Genomic DNA, 19,450 nt, shown 5'->3' with positions numbered 1-19,450 from the left:
CTTGCAGAGGATACAGACCCGGAGGCCGAGGATCACTGTGATGGTCTTGGAAACCAGTCACCGCTGGCCGCCACCCCCGCCATTGTCACAAGTCTCTGCTGTGGATTTACTAGCGGATATTTGGGGAATGTTGTCGCTGACCGACTGCCTCTAACTGGGCCTCCAGGACTGTGTCATCACCTTTGGCTTAAGCTCTGTGCTGCCTCGCTCTCCTCTTATCTGCTGCTAACCTTCCCCTGCATTTCACGGACTCACTAAGTGTGGGTAGAGGGAGAAGCCCGCGCTTGTTGGAGGTGTTGGATGGCTAACGCAACGGCTCTACTTCCTGCAACTCTTCAGTTGCTTAAAGACGCTGGTGATGACTGTGCCCATTTGCTGAGGTGGCTTGCACTCGGACTTGGCTTTTTCATGGAATAATGTGAGCTCTGCGCAGCCCGAGGGTGAACTTCGCTTTGATGTCCATTTTGCAGACAAGGAAATGAGCCCAGAGAGGTCGGGTGACCTGTCCAGGGACTCGGGCGCTAATAAAGGAGGAGGCTGGAAGGCCCCGCCTTCAGCAGCTCTGCCTGCATCCAGAGTCTGGGCTTTTGAAACTGGGAAAGGAAATTTCCTTCTGACCAGAAGAGTGGGAAGGGAATCTGTTTGGACTGGACAGAGAGGGCAGGGTGGGAGAGGAGACCCACACACAGTCTCACCTGTCTGCAGCCAACAACACCTTCCACACAGGCTTTTGTCTCCTAGAAGCGTCCTGCCCCTCTGTGCCATGCAGACTAAGTACCCAAGTCCTTACTTTCTGGGCTTTTATTAAGAAATTGTCACCAGCAGACTTGAAAAGGGCTTCCCTGTAAGGAGTTTAAAACCAACAGGGCTCCGGTAGAGATTCTTTGTAACATAATGTCTAGATAAAAGCTGTAGGGTCCAGCCGTGCCCTGGAATACTAAATACTCATTCAAAAGGAAAGTGCTCTCCCCCCCTTTCAGAACACCTTTTAAACAGGGTCATATAACAGTGTGGACAAGAGCCCATTTGTGGAGAATTGCATGGAAAAATTATAGATCTAAAAACCTAGATTCTAGATAGACTGGCAGCTGGCTGGCATCCTGTGAGGTAAATGGGGAACTTAAAAAGAACAAAACTTAAACAAAAAAAATTCTTACAGTGAGCCTGTGTTACTTTTGTAATAAGATGTTAAAAATTCATTTTCTTTAAAAGGGAGAGTGGGGGGGGTGTGTTTATCTCCTGCGGGAGAGGCGTCCAATCTTAGCTGAGAGGATTGGAGGGCCTGTGGTCCTGCTCTGAAAGCTCCCTTGCTTAGGTGTGCTGTGACACAGGCAGACCTACGGTCACATCGCTGTAAGACCCGTAGCCGCCAAAAGCTTGCACAGTGCCTAACGGGAGGTCATTTCAGGTCCTCTGTGGCCCAGGGCATGGCTATGGGTGCCAACCTTACACATAGAGCTGAGAGATGGAGCCGCGGGAGCCAGAGGTGTAAGACTGCCAGCAGTCTGCGGCTCCGTTCATTGAGGGGAATGTGGGAAGTGTTTTAGTCCTTGATGAGATATCTGTAGGGATTCCCCAGGTCTCATTGGTTTTTGAGAGCTGCCGTTTCACAGTGACGACGGGCACGAGCTCCATCAACCTTGGCTTATTACATCTTTGTTGCATATCTCACCTCCCTCTTGCTTTGAGCACGCTATAGTGGTTGACAGATAAGAGTCCAAATCCCATTTAGAGTAATGGAGCTGGGGCTGCCTATTCCAGTGCCACTCTATCCGTTTGCTGTCTGTAAAATGGGCACAGTTACTGGTGACTGTCAGAGTTACGGGTTTTATTTGGATAGTGTCCAGAAATGTATATGCACATACAGGTGGTGTTGGTCCTTTTATCTTGGGGCTAGTCAAGAAGAAAAATGTGTGCACAGATGAGGTTAAGCATGCCCAATGCCCCAGCCAGTCCCAAGAAATATTTCCATCCCTGAGAGATAGTTGATACCATATAGCTTGCCCTACAATGCCAATGGTTGTTGGCAGTCTTAGGAATAACAGGGCTCCTGGGGAAGCATGGAAGCCTCTGAGCTAGGAACTCAGGCAGGGGAGCAGAATAGTCGGGGAGCCTTAACGTTGGCAATGGGAAGAGGTGCCAGGCAGCAGGGTCCTGGGTTAGGTTGGGGAGGAACAGGAGAATGAATGTTACTCTGTGGCTGGGAGTGCTGAGGTCGTTCGAACAGTGGGAGATCCCTGTGAGAACCCTGTAGAAATGCCAGTGACTGCCATGAAGCCACTGAGCGGTGGCTGCGTGCCCAAGCCCACGTTACCTTACTTTAGTCCCCTGCCGTGGGCGCTGCCTCCAACCTTGTGCAGATGAGGAAATTTGAGGCTTGTGGGGTTTGGAAGTCCCCGTCCCAGGCACACAGATAGTAAATATCAGCATCAAGACTAGGATCCTGACCCATCTGCTTTCAAAGGCTCAGCTCTCCCTGGTTCCATGTTCTCTCTACTCTGATAGCCAAGGACATTAGCTTTAATTCCACCAGTTCTGGGACTTCTCTGCTCTGGCCTGCCCTGTCCTGATTTTAGAAGCCCAATCAGGGAGGCTTTCCCCAGGTTCCAGCTGTGGGTGGGAGGCTCTGGCTGCTGATGTTAAAAGCATGTACGCATGAGCTTAAAAATGCATTCCTCTCCATTGAAAAGAAGCCCTAGCCACCGAGTGGGTTTTAAATGCATGCATTATTTATCTTGGGATTGGAAACGGGCATGGGAAACTGTCCTGACACTGGAACTGGGGGGTGACGCTTGAAGACATAAATCCTCCACGCTGCAGTCCATTCACAGATTTTGTTCAGCAAGATGAGCATGTGGCTGAGGGGAAGGTTTTGGGGGGAGGGGCGGAGGTGACCCACCCTCTGCCCTCCCCGACCTATCACGGCTTACCACCAACTTCGTTACAGCAGCAGCAACTCCAGGCACAACACCTCTCCCATGCCACGCATGGTCCCCCGGTCCAGCTGCCGCCCCACCCGTCAGGCCTCCAGCCTCCTGGGATTCCCCCAGTGACAGGAAGCAGCTCTGGGTTGCTGGCACTTGGTGCCCTGGGAAGCCAAGCCCACTTGGCAGTGAAGGATGAGAAGAACCACCATGAACTGGATCACAGAGGTGTGGCTCTGGGTGGGGTGGGCTGGGCGGAATGGGCTGGGGCTGGAGGACATACCATAAATGGACGTCGCCAGTACTGTCACCTAGAGCCTGGTGTTAGCTAAGACTTGGAGCCATCTGTTGAGTCCTTAGTGCATGGAAATGCTGCAGTTCCTGATGTAGGCCCTGGTGACTTCCGGGGAAACAGTCTGTTTATTTACAACGGCCCCCATGTCCCCAATAGCACCCTGCTTATTTAGGGCCAGCCCAGCATGTCCTTCAGGGTGTTTTTATGATTGCATTGGGCACCTTTCTTAAAAGAGCTTGAGTTGGGGCCTCATCGTAGCCTTTTGTTGCTATCTTCTGGATCTCTATATCTCGTCATTGGGAAACCTTCCAAGACGCAGCACTGCTGGGGTGTTGCTCAGTTGGTGAGAGTGTTTGCCAAACATGCCTGAACCCTGAGTTCATCCCTTGGCACCATGTAAACCAGGGGTGGTAGTGCATGCTGGTAAGCCCAGCACTGGGAGTAGAAGCAAAAAGGGGGAAGGTAATGGTAATTCATGTCTGTGCAGTGAGTTCTAGTTCGGCCCAGGGTATTTGAGTGAGACTCTGTCTCACAAGAGTTAGTGGACCATCTCTGAATGCAGGGGCTCAGGAATACTCCAGCGGAGAAGTAACTAGAGAGATGAAGAAGTGGAGCTCTTGTCCCAGCCCTCTGAATAGCACTCCTGGGGCTCAGTCGGACATCAGAGGGACCAAGGGCCTGGCCCCATGCAGCCACTGCCAGCTTGTACATTCAGTTGGCTTTTAGGTATTTACTGGGCCACATAATCAACATCATCCAAGCTCCCAGGGACTTTCAGGGAGGAGTCGCCGTCCAAGCCCCAGTCCGTGCTGTATCCTAGGAGCCGAGCCAGAGGCCAACTGTTTTGTCCCTTCTTGACAGAGGAGAGGACAATGAGAACTGCTGCTTAGCTGGACTGGTGTGACCAGAGGTCTAAGCTTCTGGGGGCTTTTTGGCAAAGAATCAGAGAATGGTGTTAAGAAAGCAAAACAGTAGAAGTCATTCCAGATTGCATTTTTTTTTAAGCAGTAACCTTCCCAGCGCTCAGCTCCCAGCTCTCACTTAGGATTCTAGAAAGTCCTTTTGACACACCAGGAAGAAGGCTAATTCAGGCCATGGTGGGCACTGGTGGGAGGGGACCATTGGGATGCCATATAAGGGACCTGCCTTCACTGCACCCAGAGAACTAGAGTCAGGCTAACCTGTGAGAGGTGGCTAATGAATCACAAAGGTTAGCTGGCTGACCTAAGAGTGACCTTTTACCTTGTTCCTCCTCCCCCTTTCTTTTTCCTTGTGGATCCTGACCTGCTTCCTTTCCTGGCCTTCCTGCCTCTCAGAGAGAGAATCCAGCACGGTAAGTGAGGGTGCTCTTGGTGTAGGGATGGGTACTGGAGGAGGGTGGGCCTGCCTAGAGGCCTGTTCTTAGAACTCCAGGCCTGGCGGGTAGCCTGTGCTACCCACAGCTAACCTCAGTTTCCCATTCTGCCCTGTGGGTGGAAGTTGGGGGTTTTATTTATCGTTTGTTTATGTGTGCCCACAACTGGAAGACCTGGCTTCAGGACTGATGTGTGGGTGACAGTGTCTCTGTCCATAGTCAGTACTAGGGGTAGTTACTGTCTGTCATAATGTAGGGAGTTGCTGTCCTCTGTTGAGTGACCTTTGATTAGGGACTCTGTTAACTCTAGGCACTTGCCTGAGTGATCTCTAAGTCCCCTTTACAGAGACACGATCAACTGAAGCCATGAGCCCAGCCCCCTACATCTTCCAAGGGGCTTTTTGGAGTCATTGGCCTGAGCCCAGGACTCTTAAACTCTGGTGTGTGCCTGGTGCTGCCTGGGGTGACGGTTCATCAGCCTGGTACACTGGATGCCTGCTTCCAGCATAATCCCCATCCCTGCCTTCTCCAGGTGCCTGAGCTTTCTCCCTGCCTCTGCACTTTTACTCAGTTGAAGAAAGTGCTAGCAAGCAGGTATTAAGGCCAGGCCGCCTGCGTGTCTGCCAGCTCAGAGATTTGCTGTAAATCTTTCTGATCACACTGAGGCTCCAAGGTTCTGTTTCAAGTGAATAAGCCCTCTGAATAAGCACAGTGGAGTCTGGATAAAAAAAAAAATCCTCCAGCGATTAGCAGAGCTATTTTATTCCTCATCGCCGGGCTTGTATCCGGGACCATCTTAATCTGCTAGGATGGCTTTCCTTATTACCTCATGTTAAGTAGGGCTTGGAATGTCAGGCCTTTAACTAGCCACCAGGCTGCAGCCTCCTGAGGACACTCCCTCTGCCTGACCCGCCTTCCTTTCTAATCCCTCCCTCCATCCAGGCTGTTCTCAGACCTCCCATTAGCTGTCTCTTCTTGCCTGTCTGCCTGCTCAGAAATCGAGCCCCACCCCCTCAGGCTCAGGAATGGCTAAGCACAGAAGAAAGGAATGGTTAGAGCTGAAATCCAGTTTGATTGCTTTGGTGTTGATCCTTAAACATAGTTTTGGAGAGGCGGTTTCCATACATATAAGCAGAGTTGGAATAGGTGTGTCCCTCTGTGTTGTCTCCCCACCCTGAACCTCTGCCCCTCCCCACCTTCAACCCAGTCTTCACTTTGTGAGGTCTTGTGTCTTGACCTTGGAGCCCCCTCTCCTTCTGCATATCACGGGAATCACCCTGCCCAGACAGTTTCTCATCTTTGATAGGCAAACCCCTGTAACAAGGCTCATTACTTGGTCAGGGGGCCTTCCCCAGGAAGTGGGTATTTGAAGCACAGCACCAACTTCATACTTACTCGCTTTTGGCTTTGTGCCCCTGCTGAAAGCTTTCTGCCAGAAACCCAGAGGGACCCCCAAGTGCACAGCCCCCATAATGCTCCTGGCATCCAAGCTAGGCTGACTCAACCTGGGGACTGGAGAATGAACACGGATGAATCCCATGACATCCTAGGGCTAGGCAGCTTAGAGAGGGTACTGGTGGGGGATGGGGAGTACTCTGGGGGTTGCATCCTCAGGGTCATGGTGTTGGATGGTGGAGATTGAAATAATCAGCCGTAGGAAAACAGGTTGTCAACAGACCAGGCCTCCGGCAGGAAGGACAAGGCTGTGTCAGAGAGGGGAGGGGTCTGGGTGGACAGGCTGGAAGCTGTCCCAGAGGGGTTAGTCTGGAGTCCAATTAGAGGTAGCTTCATTCATATTTCCTTGCCTAGCTGAAGCAATAAAAAATACTTAGTTTTTTGGCTGCCTGCCAACCAGAGGCGGGCTGGATCGATGCCGCTAAATGCCTGACATGACTCTCCGGTAGCGGCGAGGGTTTTCAGCCTGACTGCATGAGAAGAAAGAGTTCCCTGTTCTCGCACTGGGTCGCAAGGAGAAACACGAGCAGCCACCCCGTCCCCTCCCTCCTCTCCATCACCCGCCTGCGCAGGGGCAGCCAGCCTGAGGGGCTGGAAGCATTTCTGCTTAGCACGGGGTGGCCGCCACCGTCGGAGGAAATGAAATGAAATGACGGTGATTTTTTTTTTCTGCCTGTGCTTGCAGCAACTAATTGAATTGCGGCTGTGAGCGCATCGCCGCCGCTCGCCCGACTGCGGGGAAGGTTGAGCTGCAGTTCCATTATAACCTCCATTTTTTTTCTTCAAGGCTTGATAACTCTGCCATTTTAATTTGCTTCAGGCAGAAACTTGGCAGGGAAGGGCTGCCCAGAAAACCGGCTTAGGAAAGGAAATTAAGTTCTGCGGCTGGCTCCCTCCCACACTGTTCTCCCAAACCCATCCACCTGCTGGCCACCCCGCCTCGTTCCCTTCCAGTGAACCCCATCCCTTGGCCAGCATTGGTCTCTAGTAAAATGGGGAAAGGAGAAGGATTACCCTCCCTGCCTTCAGTTTCCTTTGTGAGCACATCACATCATCTTGTTGTGTTCCCACACAATTTCAGCATGCATCTTTAGCATGTGTCGACTTGTGGCCACTCTTGTCGTTGTTGTTAGACTAGGATCATCTGACTCTCCATTCTGTCACTCCTGACATTAATGTCAGTCTGAACATGAATAGGTTTATCAGTACTTTTCTTATCACTATGATAAAATAACTGGAGAGAGGGGGGGCGGAGGAAGGATTATTTGGCTCGCGGTTTGAGGGTGTACAGTTCGTTATGGTTACATTGTGGATTGGAGGAAGCAGGAGTGTGAGGTGACTGGTTCCATCCTAGCCACACTTAGGAAGAAGCTGAGCTGTATCAGAGCCTGCCTATAATCCTATGTGGCTCTGTGTCTGCCAGCCAGACCCCATGTCCAGAAAGTTCCAAAACCCCTCCCATCAGCTGGGACCAAGTATTCTCACCCCTTAGCCTGTGGGGCATTTCACATTCAATCAGTGGTTATGTGGTACTAGAGGTAGCTATGGAGTTCCTAGTATCCTCAAGGGGCACTAGGCCTTCAAGGTTTGCAGACAGCCCTTGCCAGAGGTCCCTTCTCCCTGTGCACAGCCACAGGACACACCCCGCTTCCACCCTTCTCTGCTGATCACCTGCCTCAGATCTTCCTCTTTCTCTCTGTTGGCCTAGGGGTTCCCCTCCCTCCTTCCCTCTGTAGCAGAGGAAGAACTGAGCACTCCCAATGCTCTCCCCAGCATGCAACCTTACCTTCCTCTGCTGCAGATCTTAGCCTGGTCTTGCAACTACACAGGGCCCTGTCCTCTTAGGACACTGGTCCCCACCCTAAGGGAGGTCCTATCTTTTCAAGGGAAAGGCTTAGTGGCCTTGCAGGGGTTGGTGCCTTTGTGACACTGGTTCCTCTCCAGTTTGCCAGAGGCTTGGCAGTGGAGGAGCCAGGGCTCAGAGTTGCTCATCCCCGCTTAGGGCTTTATCTGCAGCCCAGCACCTTTTCCCATTCACTGCCAAACTTGAAATGGCAATTCCACATGTCTGCCTGTCTATGGCTCAGGTCTGACTTGAAAAGGCACATCTTTCCTTTGAGTAAATTGAGGGACGGGTGCCCCTCGCCCTCTGGGGACCTCACCTCAGGCCAGGAAACAGAAATAGCAGTACCTTGCTTCCAAAAATTGATATTTTGGGTAAGTTCCCAGGGACCCAAGGTGTCCTGGGAACGTCCTGGGTAAACCAGACCTGCAGACACAGGGTGTCTGCCCACTTCTTTCTTCTGGCCCTCCGTCATCCGCTCTTAGTTGACTCAGTCTGTGTGCAATATTGCATTCAGCATGGAGTTTTGACCCCCAGATCCTCTTCTTCCAGAACAATTCCGTGTCACCCTCAGAAAGCCTCCGGGCCAGTGAAAAGCACCGGGGCTCTGCAGACTACAGCATGGAAGCCAAGAAGCGGAAAGCAGAAGAGAAAGACAGCCTGAGCCGATACGTATGTAGGGGTCGGCAAGTGGCTTCGTTGGATAGGGTTATGTGCTGGCTTTGTTTGGCCTCAACTCTGGCAGTTGAGTTCTGAGTCTGAGAGACTGGTAGTTGTGTCAGGGCCCAGAGGGAGGTTCATACATACTCTGGTCAGGTGAGCCATTAGGAGAGAAATGGACAGGGAAATTGTCCCAGCTTACATGCAATCTGGGGAGAGCTGAAGGTTCTTCCAGACAGTTCTCTGCTGCACCCATGCTCCAAGGGAGTGTCCTGGTGTACTCCAGTGTAAGCTCCACGGTCTTCACAGTGGCATTCAGCCACAGAGACAGTTTGTAACAATCTGATGGCATGACCTTGACCTGTGAGATCCTAGTGGGAGCACAGTTATATGTCCTCCATTGCCAGACAGAACGGGTGAGATCTGAGTCTAGAGTGGCTACCACCAAGCCACCTTTGTCCCATCTGGCTGTCCTGCCTGTGACTCTGAACGGGTCACACAAAGCTCAGCTGCACTGCCGAGTGAAGCCAGTTGCCTGCCCCAGTGTAAAGATGAGACTTGCCTTAATGAACGACTCTAACCAGAATGCCAGCTGGGAAGGAGGTTCTGGCTTTCCAAGGCTCAGAGCTAGGATAATGAAGCTGCTTAGACCTGTCAGAGCCCCAGGGGCTGGCTACAAAGAACTGGGAGGAAGGAATTCCGAGACTGCTCATAGAGGGCAGGGGTCTCAGCAGCAGAGCAGCATGGGCTTTGGGGTTTGGTTGGGGACGTTGTTGGGGTGCAGGGTTAGGCTTGAGCAGATCAGGGTCAACATGGGCTCTTACTGGCTTCTCTCTTGCTTATAGGACAGCGATGGGGACAAGAGTGATGACCTGGTGGTGGATGTTTCCAATGAGGTAAGGGCAGGCCCCAGTTGTAGGGAGGCCCATGGGTGGGGTGGTTTGGGACAGATCCTCTGTAGGTAAGGTCTCTTCTGCCTGCTGCTGGAACTGGGCAGTGGAGCATCTGGGAACAGGGGGCAAATGAGTACTAAAAGGTCTCAGGAAGCAGCAGTCTTCGAGTCCCATAGTTGTCTAGGTGGCCCTGTCCACCCACTTCAGGGTTGGGGAGTTTCCTGGAGAGAATCTCCAGTAAGTGCTACCTTGCCACTTAGCGTTCTGGACTTGTATGTGACCCAAGGCGGGTCACTCCTCCCTTCCTCCAGATCGCTGTTCACCCCACCTGTGAGGTAGAGGGCTCAGGGTCTGTGTTGTTCAGATCTAATCGCCTTCCACCATGCCCACTGCCTTCCTGTTGCTGGGACAGGGATACCTGCTTGCAGCTTAAGAGCTCTGTAACACTTGTCCTTTCAGGACCCAGCGACGCCCCGGGTGAGCCCAGCACACTCCCCTCCTGAAAATGGGCTGGACAAAGCCCGTGGTCTGAAGAAAGATGCCCCCACCAGCCCAGCCTCCGTGGCTTCCTCCAGCAGCACACCGTCCTCCAAGACCAAAGACCTTGGTCATGTATGTAGGGTCTGTCTTGGCACCTTACAGGGGTGGGGGAGGGGAGAGACATGAGTTCCATCCAGTCCTGCTCCTTGCAGGGTGGGAATTGGGTGTGGAAAGAATTGGGATTGCCTGTGTTTAATCATGAACCCACATTAGTGAATGTTTCAGAACCCTGGTTTCTACATCTTTAAATTAGAACCTTCACCATGGTCCCTGCCAACCAGGGACTTCTGTTCAGCCCATGCTTGGCTTCATGTGGGACCAGAGCTAGGCATTTTGCCTAACTCTTGGGAGAAAGGAATCCTCATGGTGTCTCTTGGTCTCTGTGTCTTCCCTTCTCAGAATGACAAATCTTCCACACCTGGGCTCAAGTCCAATACACCAACGCCAAGGAACGATGCCCCAACTCCCGGCACCAGCACCACCCCGGGGCTCCGGTCAATGCCGGGCAAACCTCCAGGCATGGACCCGATAGGTATAATGGGTAGGCACCACTGGACCCGGGTCTGATGGGGGAGGGGAGGTTGGTCCCTGGCTAGGTGAGGTGAAACAGATGGCCTGCAACATAGTGTGTCCAAGCTGGGCCTTCAGGGGTCTTTCTTGTCAGGTTTAAGGACATGGAAGCCTGTACCTTTGACACTGGAATATGAGGGTTTATGAGGGCCTTTAACATTGGTATGTTAGAATCTACGAGGCCTCTGCTGGGCCAACTGTGTGGAAAGAGCATCTAGCAGGTTGTCACCACCCTAGACCTGTATTCACTTCTATTAATGGTTTTGTGAGCTTCTGAGCAAGCCCTCTTCTCTGGGCTGTGAGCTGCCCTTGGGGGAAAAAATGACCTCAACCTGAAATTAGGGGGTCCAGTTGGGTAGATGCTTCTGAATGTAGGAGGGTTTGTGTGTCAGAAGGGTTAGCTTACTCTCACGGTTGCCTCCGCTCCATTGATCCCACCTTCTCGCTCATGTCCTCACAGCCTCGGCCCTGCGAACACCCATCACCCTCACCAGCTCCTATCCAGCACCCTTTGCCATGATGAGCCACCACGAGATGAATGGCTCCCTCACCAGCCCAAGCGCCTATGCTGGCCTACACAACATCCCATCCCAGATGAGCGCCGCCGCAGCCGCTGCAGCCGCCGCCTATGGCCGATCGCCAATGGTGAGCTTTGGAGCTGTACGTAGACCTTTTGGCTCCTTTTGGTGGTTGGGGGAGGGTGGGGCTGGGTAGGGAATGGGAGCTGGCAGGGTTAGATTAATATAGCACATATCTCTGCATGTTCAAGGGGTCCTTGCGTGTTCTCTTAAGGTTTCTATCACTGTAATGAAACACTATGACTAAAAGCAGCTTGGAGAGGAAAAGGTTTATTTCACTTGGTTCCATATAACAATTCATCCCCAACAGCAGTGAGGGCAGGGATTCAAGCGGGGCAGGAACCTGAGGGCAGGAGCTGAGTCATGGAGGAGTGCTGCTTACTGGATTGCTCTCATGACTTTGCTCAGCCCGCTTTCTTAGAGAAGGGGGGGCAGCCCAGGGATGGCTCCACCCACAATGGGCGGGGCTCCCACCTATCCATCACTAATTAAGAAAATGCTCTACAGCTGGATCTTCTGGAGACATTTACTCAATTGAGATTCCCACCTCTCTGATGTCTCAAATTGTCATTGTGTCAAATTGACATGAAACTAGCCAGGATAGTGGTGGGCAACTGTTTAGAGGGAGTTTACTTAGGGGTGCGTGAGACCACCAGATAATACCCTGAAAGTGAATAAGGGTCCCAATAAGAACTTAGTGGCATCTGGCCAGGTAGCAGGGTTTTGGGAGGTGGACCTGGTGGTGATAAACAGGATTAAGGCTGGCAGAGGGGATTAGTTTTTCAGGACAGTTTTCCTCTACTCTTCCATACTTGGGGTGGCCCCACTCAGGAAGTGCACTCAGAAAGGAGACAGATGGGGCGGGGCCTGCTCTGTCTGCAGAGCAGAGGGGATACTGGTTGAGATGGTTTACTATTGCCATCCTGTCTGTTCCCGCCCTGGCAGGACACGCGGCCTTTTGGCTTCTACCTTCTCTGACACAGGCTCCGCTCAGCAGTGCTGTCACTTGGTTCTGGGGAAGTCACAGGGTGCAGCAGGCCCAGATGACAGTGGCCATGGGGAACAGGGTGAAGCTACATGATGCAGACTGACTGAGCCATTCTCCTTTCTTTATAGGTTGGTTTCGACCCTCACCCCCCAATGAGGGCCACGGGTCTGCCCTCCAGCCTGGCCTCCATTCCCGGAGGGAAACCGTAAGCACTTGGCTATTCTTTCTGCATGCTTTCTGGGGTAGACAGGTAAAACATCCTCGTCTATCCCCTGAGCATAGGGTCTTGCTGGATACAATGTCCTCTAGGAAGGTGTCTGTCCCTCCAGACACATAGGCATGGTCATCACCCAAGGAAGTCAGTCCCAGAAACCCCCTCTACCAGGGGAACTTAGGGGCTCTGAGGCCCGGTTGATGGCTCTGGGAGGGCCAGGATGCTTGTAAGCAGAGTACAGAGAGCGATGCCTGGGCCCTGGGGACTCCTTCAGATTCTGCCTGCTGCAAAGGCCCAGCCCCTACCCTGCCTCCAGGTCCCCTGCTCCTCTGTGGAGCTCAGTATTACCCTGCTCTTTGCCTACATGATGGGTTATTGGGAAACTAAGGGTTGAGCCGTGCGTACCACATAGAAACCTGCCCTGGACTGTATTGGATCTCATGCCACCATGGCCTCGGAAAAGGGCGCTCACAGTAACGGCAGACCAAACTGAGTCCCTGTGGCTCAGACACCCTTGTCGTTTTTTGCCTTTCGTGGGACAGGAAGGTCCTCCATCTCCAGTATTGTTGACTTCAGAGGCAGATTGGGGCATTTAGTTGAGTCCTTTCCTAGACTGGCATGTCTGGAGACTTTATAGTCTCAAGTGTGTGGATGGGATGGGTATTGGAGGGAGCACTCCACCATGGAGCACTTAAGCTGATTTGGAGCGAGGCTGTATGGTTGGAATATTAAGTAGGTTCCAACCTGATGGAGTCATCCCAGTACCAAGGGGGCTCCTGAACTTAAGGGATTTACGGGAGAGAGGGGCTTGGAGTCAGGGCAGTAAGTCACAGTATGTGTATTGATTTGGATGGGGCTTGTGGGACATGTTGGGGTGGACGGCAGGAGTGACCCACCTCCTTCTTGCAGGGCGTACTCCTTCCATGTGAGTGCTGATGGGCAGATGCAACCTGTGCCCTTCCCCCATGATGCACTAGCAGGCCCCGGCATTCCCAGGCACGCCCGGCAGATCAACACGCTCAGCCACGGGGAGGTGGTGTGTGCCGTGACCATCAGCAACCCCACACGGCATGTCTACACAGGCGGCAAGGGCTGTGTGAAGATATGGGACATCAGCCAGCCGGGCAGCAAGAGTCCCATCTCCCAGCTGGACTGCCTGGTGAGAAGCTAGGGCCACAGGCTTCTGTAGTGTGTGGGAGGCAGAAGAAAACAGAACAGGCACACCCAGGACGGGAAGGGCCAGGGGCACTAGGCCCATGGCCAGGCTCAGCTCTGAACAGCTTTGGGTGAGCTGACTAACTTCTCTGGCCCTAGGTGGGGGGCATCTGCAAATGAAAATGACTCAGGCTCAAGATTCTAGAGAAAGGCACGAGAAATTGACTGGGTGTAGGATTGAGGGTGGAGTAGTCTACAGGAACTCGGATACTTTATAAGGGTGTTAAGTTACCTAATGTGGCCCACGGCAAAGCAAGATAGCACTTAACTCTGTTCTTTTCCTTCCAGAACAGGGACAACTACATCCGCTCGTGCAAGCTTCTCCCTGATGGGCGCACGCTCATTGTGGGTGGTGAGGCCAGCACGCTCACCATCTGGGACCTGGCCTCGCCCACACCCCGCATCAAGGCTGAGCTGACGTCCTCGGCTCCGGCCTGTTATGCCCTGGCCATCAGTCCTGATGCCAAAGTCTGTTTCTCCTGCTGCAGTGACGGGAACATTGCGGTTTGGGACCTGCACAACCAGACCCTGGTCAGGTGAGGTTGGCAGGGGAGCAGCGAGGGTGTTTATACTCACCCAGCCCATGATGTTGGTCCTTTTGGAGAAGTGAAGGGTGGTCAGGTGCTGAGGCCAAGGGCAGCTCATGGAGGGTACCTTGAGCCTAGGAGCTTGGGGGAAGGTGTTGGGGTAAGGCAGAGCTTTGAAGAGTTCTGGAAAAGCAGCTGCTTGTGGAGTGGGGATAGCAGAGGGTGGAGAAAGGCAGCATTGGTTAATGGTGAGGCCCATTGGTTAATGGTGAGGCCCATTGGTTAATGGTGAGGTCCATTGGTTAATGGTGAGGCCCATTGGTTAATGGTGAGGCCCATTGGTTAATGGTGAGGCCCATTGGTTAATGGGTGGAGCAGAGTAGCTGAGCTTTGTGAGTCCTGTCTCCGAGCCATCCTGTGCAGCCCAACTGGGTTCTGTGTGACCTGGGTGGTGTGCTATCTTCTGAGTCACACTACCCGCACGATAGTGAATGGCAGTTCCTGCCCGCAGTCACTTCCCAGTGTTGCCCATGACACCCTTTGGGCATGTTTTGGGCCAGAATCTTATAGATGAGTTAAGTTAAATAGAGACGTGAAGACTGGGTTGAGGAGTGTGTCCCAAAGGCGGGTCCAAATAAACACGATAGAAAATCCTTTAGAATCTTTCTGCCTTCCTCTCCATTACCTTCTGTAGAGCAAAGGGGTCTAGGGGTCCCACCTAGATACATTGAATCAGAGGTCTTTTCTCAGGGAATCTGTCCTTGGCAGCACCCCTGAATGGGATAACAGGGGCCTGGTCTAGCTCTGCTTCCTGTTTTGAGTCATGTGATCTAGCCTTTTGGACTTCCAGTTTCTCTCTAGCTTGACTGCATAGCTGGCCCAGTCCTTGGGATGATTAGCAGTCAGGGACTCCCTGGGGCTCACCCTTCTTCCTTGCTCTGCCTTCATAGGCAGTTCCAGGGCCACACAGATGGGGCCAGCTGCATAGACATCTCTCATGATGGCACTAAGCTGTGGACCGGGGGCCTGGACAACACTGTGCGCTCCTGGGACCTGCGTGAAGGGCGGCAGCTGCAGCAACACGATTTCACCTCCCAGGTATGTAGCCCAAGTACTATGTGCCTCCTCTTGAGCCCTAGCACTTGTCAGGGACAGAGTGACCACACAGGGTCATGATTGACTGCCAAGGGACCAGCCCGAGGTATCTGGGAAGTTAGCTCGGAAACAGCAGCAGTGGTGTCGAGTGGGCATAGACTCAGAGGTGGGCATGCCTGACTCATCCCAAGTCCACAGCTTGCTCCCTGTGCTCTGCAGTTCGCTCCCAGCTCCCTCCGAGCTCTGGTGTGGGCACCTGACTCAAGCCTCTTGTGGACCTCACCCGTGAGCCTTGATATTTCTTGCTTGTTAGGCTTGCTTCATTATTTTAACAGTTGTTGCCAGTTTCTTAAGGAGTGAGCTGAGCGCGGCTTGCTGAGCCTGGGAACTGCAGCCCCTCCTGCTCCACCTCCAGAGCAGGATACAAAAGACATCCCTGGGTAGCGGGGAGGGGCAACAGACAGCTGGTTATTGGGTTTGTTTGGAAGTGGTAAGGACAGAGTAAGGAGGATCTGATCCTGCCCAAGGCACTGCTCCAACCCCGTGGGCAGAGGGGACACTGAACTGTCTGTCATTGCAGATCTTCTCCCTGGGTTACTGCCCCACTGGGGAGTGGCTGGCCGTGGGCATGGAGAGCAGCAATGTGGAGGTCCTGCACCACACCAAGCCCGACAAGTACCAGCTGCACCTGCATGAGAGCTGCGTGCTGTCCCTGAAGTTTGCCTACTGTGGTAAGCCCTGAGGCCCAGCCTGGCGTGAAAGCCAGCGTGGGAAGCCTGGTCCAGTAGAAGATGGGGAAGGGGGGAACCCACAGTTTTGAGTCAGCCAAGCCCATGCCTTTAATGTCCTGGAGCAGAAAAGTACCTTTCTTGTTACCCAACCTTGTCTTGGATATAGATGTCACTCTGGGACACTAAACTCTTAGGACTGTAGGCCAAAGGCTTTCCTTGTTGACCTGCATCTTCTCTGAAGGTCATGGCCACAGGTGTCTATGCAGCTGTGGACACATGGTGCCAACTCTTAGCCTTAGAGAAACTGGCTGGGAAGAGCATGTGGCTTTGGGGGATGTTAGGAAGCACAGCTAGAAGCCCTCTTGGAGGGAAATCCTCTCTGACTATTGGGTTTTGGCTCTTTCTGGTGCTCTCTCCACCTTCCAGTCATAGGCTGGGAAGGCCTCCCTGACCTTAGTGTCTTTAGCGGGGATCTTTTTGGGAAACATGCTCAACACAGTTAGCTGGGTTTTGTTTTATTGTTCTGGCTCTCTCCCTGGACAGCAGGGAAAGGCATCCTTTAGGTATCTGTGTGCCATGCTTGTAATTGCTCTTCAGGAGCGGAGAAGAAAAAGCACTAAACCCTGCCTAAGCATGTCAGGATGTTTTCGTGAGGGGCAGACCCAGCTGGGGTGGGTCCTGCTGCACATGGCAGCAGGCCACAGTCTGAGGGTGTCTTTGCTTCGGCTTGCAGGCAAGTGGTTTGTGAGCACTGGGAAAGACAACCTTCTCAATGCCTGGAGGACGCCTTATGGAGCCAGCATCTTCCAGGTACACTCCTTCTGACCTTCCTCTCCACTCCTGCCAAGTCAGGATGTGGCCACGGTGATGGATGGGGCTGAGGGTAGCAGGAGGCAGGACAGGAGAAGTCTGGAGCTAGGAGCGGACCTGCTACCCCCCACCTCTACCAGCCCTTACTAGATGGAGGACCCCAGAGGGGAGCATGTGTGGACTAGAGAAAGACACAGCCTCTGTAGCTAAAGGCTAGTGTTCCCGGAGTGGAAGAGCATCTAGGAAGGGACCCATTCACATGGTGCCTGGTGATTAAAACAGAGTGAGCTTGGCTGGCTCTGGGCAGCTGGGCCCATGGAGTAGCTATTTAACCCAGTGACATCCATTCAGGTCAGGATGGCCACCCTGAGCCATCATTGAGATGCTCGAACAGACATGCATTTTTACAGATTTAAAGATCTAGAGCCCCTCCATCTCAGACACACAATCCTCCACGGTGCAACTCATTGTCACTTGTTTTTCTTTTTTTCTTTTTTTAACTTTTTTTTTATTCGATATATTTTTTATGTCATTTGTTTTTCTTACAATCACTCTTGCTCTTACACACACACACACACACACACACACACACACACTTCCGTTTCAGCTTCCTGCACATGTCTGGTTCTATGTGCCACTCGTATCCCTTGGAAAGTCTATAGATTGGTTGAGAGCTGAAGGGTTTGTCTCTTGATGCTGCTGTGGCTCTGAAGCACTCTTTTCCAAGTGTCCTGTTTTCATCCTTAAACCTGGAGAAGACCATACTACTGTTCCATGTGAAGAGGCAGGTGGGAGGGCACTCCAAGCCCTAGAGGAAATGGGCCTCTTTCTACCAGCACCTGCTCCAGCCTGCGCTGGAGAGTAGGAGGAGATTTCGTTCAAAGCCCTGAGGTGCCAGGGAGTACCCAGAGTGAATCCCTCTCTTGTTTTCTCCCCACACTAAATGTCTTCCTGTTTCTCCATGTCTTCCTCCCCCAGTCAAAAGAATCCTCATCTGTCTTGAGCTGTGACATTTCAGCGGATGACAAATATATTGTAACAGGCTCTGGTGACAAGAAGGCCACAGTTTACGAGGTCATCTACTGAACAAGGACTCTAACAGGCCTGTCAAACTCTGGGAGACACCCACACAGCCCTGACAGGGAGATGCTGGCCAGGCCCCGAGGATGGCAGAAGAATGAGGGAGCAGCATTGTGGGGCTGCCCTCCCGAAGGTGGAGAGGATGCACGCCCCTTCATGGATTGATGTGTCTGACAGACTTGAAGGACTTTCTCCTCTCCCCTAACCAGTGCTGGCAGATGCTTCAATTAGATTTCTCTGGAGGCTTCTGCTTCCGTTTCCCCCACAGACATCCTCATGAGTCTGTCTCTTCCTCCCCTTTCTGACCTGTTCCCTCCCTACTCTGGGTTGGAGGGGGGGTGCAGGAGTAGACATTGTTTCTGGGGAGGGGCGCCTCATTCTGATTGTGCAGTGCACAAGGTTTGTGAACAATGTAAATAAGAGACTGTGGTTGCTGACTGGCCCGGGGGGAGGAGGCCCCTTCCCACCAATGCTCGCCGTGTATTTTGCCTGCTGTATTTGTGACCCACTCATGGTGGTGGCTTTTCTTTCTTTTTTTTTCTTTCTTAATTTTTTAAACAGCTGTTCTGAGGGGAAAGTAGGCAGAGATAGAGAGTTGGGGAGCAGAACCAGAAGCTTCCTGGGGGTGGGCAAACCATCCTGGCCCACTGGAACAGGCGTGTGTCTCCACACGGGTTTTAGCGCCATCTTTAGATGGAATGATAGGCAGATGGACAGACAAGCTGATGGACAGTCCTGGGATGGGCCAGCCTGGGCTATTACCCACAGGAACAGCGAGGATTTCCTGTGGGTTCCTTTGCTCCGTCTGTCTCTTGCCTTGCCCTCACACCTCCTGACCTTCATCTCTCCCTGTCCCCCGCCCCCACCCCATCTTTCTCTTTGGTGCACACTCAATCATTGTGATGAGGAACGGAAGTTCAGGGGAACTCCCTCTCTGACTCTCCTCCAGCGCAGCCTAGAAAGGATTCCATGTGGGGGTGGGGGGGAGACAAAGCGACTCAGCTCAGGGAGCTACCAGAGAAAAACAGCGACTGGTGTGGGTGCTTTTTTTTTTTTTAATTTGAATAAAAATAATTAGAAGTGATATCCTTTGATAAGATGCCGTCTCCCCTTTCCTGCTCTCAGCCCTTTCTGCTCCCTGAAGCGGGGAAATGGTGACCCCCAGGGTTGTAAGTCTGAGAAGATGGGCGGGACAGCGGGCTGGGGCCTGGGGCAGACGGAAAGTCACCTGCAGATATCACCCTAGGGTACCAATGTTTGTGGTATTAGGTTTGCCTTGTTTTGTTTTGGGTCTTTTTGTTGTTTTATTAAAGAAAAGCTAAAGACCGCGTGAGCCCGGCTGGTGGGCTCTCCATGGATGTAGCATATGGAAGAGAGTTTTTATATTGCATTTTTATGGATTATTTTATAATGTGGGACTCAGTCTGGGAAAAAAGATGAAGGTGTCTAATACCTGCCCATCGCCACTGCTCCAGTTGAGCGGCTGCCCCGAACAGGATGGATGTTGGGACATGGAAAGACCGTGGCACCCTGCACCTTCCTGAGAGGCATGTTGTCTTGCCTGTTTGGAGTCTGTCCGTCTGTCTTTGGGTTTCAGATGGTCACTGGACACCACTTGTTAAGGCTCTAGCCAGAAGGGAGGGTTAGGGTGGAAGAGAGTTATTCCTGAAGAAAAAAG

General features: G+C 52.5%; 1 protein-coding gene across 13 annotated transcripts in view; it reads left to right on the top strand.

Moving 5' to 3' along the window:
• Tle3 (TLE family member 3, transcriptional corepressor) overlaps positions 1–19,139 on the top strand; it is a 44,633-nt gene extending 25,494 nt beyond the window's left edge. For 3 of the 13 annotated variants that reach the window (XM_052188118.1, XM_052188113.1, XM_052188125.1), the window contains 14 exons: positions 2,948–3,152; positions 4,536–4,552; positions 8,424–8,543; positions 9,377–9,427; positions 9,884–10,036; positions 10,364–10,505; positions 10,995–11,194; positions 12,229–12,305; positions 13,224–13,473; positions 13,818–14,065; positions 15,007–15,154; positions 15,732–15,882; positions 16,616–16,692; positions 17,671–19,139. In XM_052188118.1, coding sequence (XP_052044078.1) covers positions 2,948–3,152; positions 4,536–4,552; positions 8,424–8,543; positions 9,377–9,427; positions 9,884–10,036; positions 10,364–10,505; positions 10,995–11,194; positions 12,229–12,305; positions 13,224–13,473; positions 13,818–14,065; positions 15,007–15,154; positions 15,732–15,882; positions 16,616–16,692; positions 17,671–17,778 — 1,947 coding nt within the window. In that variant the 3' untranslated portion in view covers positions 17,779–19,139. The remainder of the gene's footprint in view (positions 1–2,947; positions 3,153–4,535; positions 4,553–8,423; positions 8,544–9,376; positions 9,428–9,883; positions 10,037–10,363; positions 10,506–10,994; positions 11,195–12,228; positions 12,306–13,223; positions 13,474–13,817; positions 14,066–15,006; positions 15,155–15,731; positions 15,883–16,615; positions 16,693–17,670) is intronic. The other 10 variants (XM_052188119.1, XM_052188114.1, XM_052188123.1 and 7 more) reach the window with 6 other exon arrangements.
• Positions 19,140–19,450: the final 311 nt, after the last annotated feature.

The sequence above is a fragment of the Apodemus sylvaticus genome, chromosome 7 (assembly GCF_947179515.1).
Source record: "Apodemus sylvaticus chromosome 7, mApoSyl1.1, whole genome shotgun sequence".
NCBI classification, from domain to species: Eukaryota; Metazoa; Chordata; class Mammalia; order Rodentia; family Muridae; genus Apodemus; species Apodemus sylvaticus.
This window is presented reverse-complemented; position numbering and strand designations above follow the sequence as displayed.